Genomic DNA, 6,195 nt, shown 5'->3' on the forward strand with positions numbered 1-6,195 from the left:
ATTGCTTCTAAATGCTCTGCCAGCATTTTAACAAACACATGCTAAAATTCCATTCTTCTTTTAGGGCAAGAATATTGTTTGAAATGTTTTGTTTGTTTTTCTTCTGCTACAGATTTCTGGCTCTGTACAAAGGCTTGGTTCCCAAGATCATGAGGCTTGGTCCAGGTAATTTTCCCTCTGTCATTTCTATATTGCTTTTGTTCTTGCTTTTTCTTTCCGGTTTTCAGTTTCTTGACAAAATGTAGTAAGCATCAGTCAAATGAATGAAGCAGTGTATCAGAAATCATCAAAATCTCTTTCATCTTCAAATGATTTTTTTTTTTATAATAGCATCATCTAATAGTATCATAGATGGATTTGGCTAAATATGTGTCTAAAAAAATCATTTACACATACACATCAGAGGATTGCAGATCCAAGTAACTGCTGGTTTGTGCAATTGCTTTATTTGTGAACAAGCCAAAGTGCATCCATGCAAATGCCAGAACTGTAAAACCTTTGGAAGTGTTTCTTAAAGCTTCCTATTCCTTCCACTGTGATTTTTCGGTTTCACTAGGATTATTCTGTACTCATGTAAAGTCACCTTAAAATGCAGGTTAGAATCTCTCCAGTATAAATGCTCTCAACTAGTCGAAGCATAGCTCAGGCATGTCAAATTCCAGTTGCTTTCTTCTCCTGTGCTCTGCAGGGGCTGTAAAGAACAGACACTAAAAGGCCAATAGCATGAGCTGGGAAGAGACTTGCATGGCAGAGGACAAGGATAGCTTAAAACTGGGTTTGTTGATTGACCCCTTCTCACTAGTTGTTACTCCAAATGCGGGAGCACAGCAGTTGAGAGCTAGATCTTCTTCCACTTTTAAGCTATTTTTCCCTGACTGGTTTTGATTAATCATGAAAGCAAAGCTCTGGGCCCTTAGACTTTGTCAGCCCACAGAGGCAGTCTGTGTCAAAAAGAGCAGAAGCCCCAATTTGAACAGTATCCCATTCCCATGAAATTTTATTTCCAATTGTGCAAGGTGGTTTAATAGGCAAGAACACACATGGTTAAAAGCAAGTAGGTACAGAGTCTGTTCTGCAGTATAAAAGAGGCATTAGGTTTGTCTGTAAATGTTTGCATATCCAATCCGTCTGGCTAAGTGCTAGACCATGCCTGGTTGTTGTGCAGGGTAAAGGAAGAAGGTGGGGAGGGGAAACAAGGCAGCTAGGCATAACTCTGGAGCCTTTTTCCCTCATACTCCAAAGATACTAGACTACATACAGGACAAAGAGAAGCCAGGGTTTCGCTTCCCCAGTACCCATTAGCACAGCAGATTTTGGAATAAAATTGTCCATCTTAGAAACGACTATGCATTCTGGCCCAGATCCAGCAAGTCAGTTAAGTGTGCACTTCATTTTAAACACTTTTGTAGTCCCATTGACTAACATGTAGATTTGGCTTTCCGATGAAACAATAATGCTATCTTTATTGTGACTGGAAAAGTAATTCCTTCTTTCAACACGTGAATGCTTTCAGGAAAAGAGATACACAAACGCATCACACAGTATGAGAATTGGAATCAGCCTTGATTTGAGTTCAAATCACATCTTAGACATTGTGTCTATGATTTGTTTGTTGGTCAAAGCCTTTTGCAAACTTTTGCTCTGTCTAGCCGTCTGTGAGTTGCTGTTCATAGAGGATTTCAAGTCTGATGATGGTTCATTAGGATAAATAACATGGGAAAACTCATGTGGTAGTTCTGTGAGCCTGGTTGTCTGAGCCTATCCATCTACCTAGAAAGGACAGCCCAGTTCAGCAGAAGACTTGTTTGTTAGAAGTGCCGCTCCAACCTGCTCCCTGAGTCAACAGGCAAAGGCAAAGGGATGAAAACCTTTGTGCCCCGGTGCTGGCACCCACAAGTACCACATTGTGACACACTTTTACTCCTGCAGCCTGGAATCTGATTCTCTTTCCCCAACTTCTCCAACCAGAAGCTTCTCTATATGCTTAGTTATATATATACTTTCTGAAATGTTCCCTTCTTTAGCTCATACAGTAATTACAGACTGGTTACAGAAGGGCTTTACTGTGGCTTCACTAACAGTAAAGATATGGCATTCAAGCTGGGATTTTATACTGCTATCAGTTCTAGCAAATAATGCCATTTCATCAGATCAAAACTTTGCCTATGGATTCATAGCCCGGTAGAGGCACAGGAAGATTACACACATTTCAATACTGTGATCTTCTGCTTTAGACATAGTAAACTAACAGCTGAAAACCTTTCTTGAATCTTAGCTGGAAGCATTTTCATCACCCTGGTGATGTATTTCTGTCATTCCACCACTCAAGTTGCTCTTTCATGGCCAAATCTAACTCTAAACAAACACACAAATATACACATATTCAGATTAAAAGCTCCACCTGTAAAAGAACAAAGAAAAATATTAATCTTGAAAAAATGTTAGGAAAAATCACACTGAGGGTGATTTTGATTTAATATACAAGCTTTTCACATCAGCTTTATGGTCTAACATTAAGTAAAATTGGTATGGTTTAAGAATTGGTGAATTTTTAATGCAGGAGGGAATTAGTAGAATTATCCGTTTTGCAAATAAGGCTTTGCCATATCCTGGTTTAGAATACACACTATAAATGCTCTACAAAATCTTGAAAATACTGAATTTTATATGTAGTAAAATAATATCTTTTCTTCCAGGTGGTGCAGTGATGCTTTTGGTTTACGAATACGTTTATGCATGGCTTCAGGACAGAGTTGATCACAAGTAGCACTTCTGAAAAATGTACTCTTTAAAATTATATGCATTCGAAAATACACTTTAATAAAGTAAAAGTGATTCTCACCCTTTACGGTGTTAACGCCCACAGATTACACTGATGTTAATACAGTTCAAAACAAATTTGGTCTTCAGGTCCTGATCCAAGAAAACATTTAAGCCCATGCTTTTCTGTAAGTGCATAAGTAAATAGCACAGTTGATATTTGTAATTATTTTACTGGATCAAGAGAAAATATAAAGGAGACATAGGAACAAGTTAGTTTTTCAAGGACAAACTGACAATTCTGGACACTGAATTATACTATGTAGTCAATACACTTTTTAAAAAAATTCAGCTGAAATGGCAAGATAATAATTTTTCAGGGGATTTTGAAGAAAAAAATGGAATAATCCTGTGGGGTCAGATACTAAGCTAGTGTAAACTGACAGCTCCATTGACTCCAGGTTAAGAACATGACCCATACTCTGCAAACTCTTGTGTCAATCTTGGGTCCAGTTTCAATTCAGTCCAGTACGATTTCAACATTGATAGAAAAGCTTCTGCAGTTGTTGAGAGTTAGGATAGAAAAAGGACAGCATGACTAGCCACAGCCTTAAAAACACAGATACTGTTAAATGTTCTACTCGTTCTTAGCCATATATGTCATATAAATCTCACTCAGTTCACAGAAGATACTGAAAATAATTAGTCTGAATCAAGTACATAAAAGTGCAAAACAACTGTGGGAGTCATAGAAGAAATGAGTAAATAAATTAACAAAAAAAATTACTTTTAGGCATATGAGATTTTGCTGTGAATTTTTTATCCGCCTTCATACATTATTGCTTAAAGAGCTGTCCTGTGATAAAAATGTTCAATGCACCTTAACTGCCCCTTTACCCTTTCATTACCACCATGAGATAGAGAAACAATGTTCTAGACTGATAGCACATATGCAGTCATAATTAGCTACCCATGCACCTCAAAGAAATGCACCTTTCTATAGATAAAAAATGTTGCTCTAAAGCTAAAATTGTTACATTTCCCAGTCACTGTAAATATAAATAGTATTTCAGTGATGTACTCCTGTCTTTACTAGCCATTCTAACTAGCTCTGTGAAATGCGATAATTTCTGCTGTGCTGAGTGAAGACAGTTTCAGTTCATGCAGTTGTGCCACTCTACAGTTTCAAGAACTCTTTAAATAACTTAAAATTACACATTATTCTGTTATTAAAATGTTCCATTATGTAAACTTGGTTTGTTGTCAAAGGAATGCACATCTTGCAATTGCTGAAAGTGTCTATCACCCCATCCTACATTCACACTGTTAACTTTAAATGTTCTTCCTCTTAAGGAGGTACAAACCCTTCTCCCAGCAATCCTGAAAAAATACCTTTCCAGACTGTTACTTGAAAATGACAGTTCACATGTGAAGTCTCGTCTCACGAGTGGTTTTAATGCATTAGAAAAGCAACAAAAAGCTAAAAATAGAAATACATTCTTAGCGCCTTCAAGGATGCTTGTACTGACATGCTCGATAAACCTCTCTATTGTCTAAATCTGACAACAGCAAATTCTCATACCTATGCTACTTCATAGCTAAAATCAATAAAATTAGCTCTGTTACAGTTTGTAATTTTAAGGCAAGTGTTCCTTGTTTCATTTTGTTATCGGTACTTAGCCAAAGAGAAGACACTACTAAGATAATTTTGAAAATTAAAAGCAAAATGCTTTATAATTAGTCTTTTATTAATTTAGAGCATTGAAAATATAAAAATAAAAGGCTTTAAACATACTGTATATACATATATAGCCTTCGGTTTTACATCCTTTCCAACACAATTTTTTCCGGTTAATAGCTCAGCCTGATCTTTGATAAGAAGAGAACCATTAGAAAGCAGAAAACACAGCATTGTTTTAGAAAACAAACCCATGAATGTGCCAGCCCAATACCCCATCAATCCTGGTGTAATATGGGGTCTGATGCAGTTCTACACTGGAGGTCTTCTGTACTGGAGACCATGCAAACATAGTGGGGCTGTCATAGAAGGGAGTATTAGGCTTCACTGATTTCTTTGAAAACATTTGACACTCTGGGAATGGAAGGTAGGCTTTTCAGATGAAAAACGTAAATTCTACACTCACATGTACTGCATATTTCCCAAATTAATCCATTCACCTCAGTGGGTTCACTCCAGATTTATACCCCTGTACCTGACAGCAGCAGTTGACAGTTGTTTATTATTTAAAAAAAAAAAAAAAAAAACAAACAAATCCCGTTTCCTCCTTTGTTTATTGTAAAGTTGCTTAAAGTTGTGTGGCTAATAAGCTAATGTTGTCTTTTTCAGTTTACCCATGAGCATAAGCAGGGAAAAAATTCCTTGGGCAAAGGAGTATTCTGCATCATAGGTTTACATTTAAAAAAAAAATTGTTATGAAATTTCACACCAAAGAAATCCATCACAGGCAGTTCACCAAGAGCCAAGGTCATGTACCTTTGCTCACTCTGAGCAACACTTTCTGCGCAGAGCCCCACTGACTTTCCACTTGGGGGTAAGGTATCCTATACAGCAGGCAGATGCGCGAAGAGCTGTACCTAAACAAACACAAAACAAAAATGGTTCATGATGGTGTAGTCCCATGTGAGGAATAATTAACATCATGTCTGGTCCTTGCTTTATAAATTATCCCAATTTAGCTGAAGACAAGATAATGCAAACAACTGATACAAGCTAAAGATCTGTCTCTCTAAGTATCTCCCAAAACACACTAATGCCTCATGGGAATGCCAGAAAAGATTACTTTTATTCCAGAAATGACCTCTTGTGGCTTGGGAAAATTTTGAAAATTTTTAACATAGGCGCACTTTGTTACAGGCTTGTGAATCCTTGGAGCTCAAAAAGCTGTGCTACAGAAGGTTTCTCTTCTTTTTGGGTTTGGCTTTTTTTTTTTCCTTTGATGTACCTTCTTTATGCTGTATGGGTAACAATAGGTAGACTTACTCAATAACTCTGTAATCCAGTAAAACAACTAGGTTGAAAGCTAAAATCCTGTTGCCAACTTAGTCATTTATTGACTCATGATGTTTTTCTTCTTGGTTTTTTTCTCCATTTTATTTTTAGTGAAGAGCTTGTCTAGAATTAAACCAATTTCTTTTTCATGGTGTTAAGGCTCATCTTATTTCAGCTACAACTGCATAAAGGCAGAGTAACATCCATCACGTCACTAACAGCATGGCAGAGTGGAAATGCACTTGTGTGCACGTTACCTTTAGTGGTTTCAAAGAAACATTCTTTAAAAAGTGTTCTACTGAATAACAAGGGTTTCAGCATCTCGTTAAAGCTAAGCAGCTGTTGAATGCCTTTGAGGCTGAAGAATACGGGATCACATCCGAGATCAGATCTTTCTTTCCTTAGGGCCATAATACAATACCTGT

The 6,195-nt window shown here is 37.1% G+C and overlaps 1 protein-coding gene across 8 annotated transcripts in view; it reads left to right on the forward strand.

Moving 5' to 3' along the window:
- The window catches only part of SLC25A21 (solute carrier family 25 member 21), a 277,428-nt gene that overhangs the window by 261,942 nt on the left and 9,291 nt on the right, over positions 1-6,195 (forward strand). For 6 of the 8 annotated variants that reach the window (XM_030033238.2, XM_030033249.2, XM_030033258.2 and 3 more), the window contains one exon: positions 113-165. In XM_030033238.2, the coding sequence (XP_029889098.1) occupies positions 113-165 (53 nt within the window). Of the gene's footprint in view, positions 1-112; positions 166-2,696; positions 4,392-6,195 lie in introns of those variants that run through there. The other 2 variants (XM_030033266.2, XM_030033275.2) reach the window with 1 other exon arrangement.

Source organism: Aquila chrysaetos, chromosome 2, assembly GCF_900496995.4.
Source record: "Aquila chrysaetos chrysaetos chromosome 2, bAquChr1.4, whole genome shotgun sequence".
NCBI lineage: Eukaryota > Metazoa > Chordata > Aves > Accipitriformes > Accipitridae > Aquila > Aquila chrysaetos.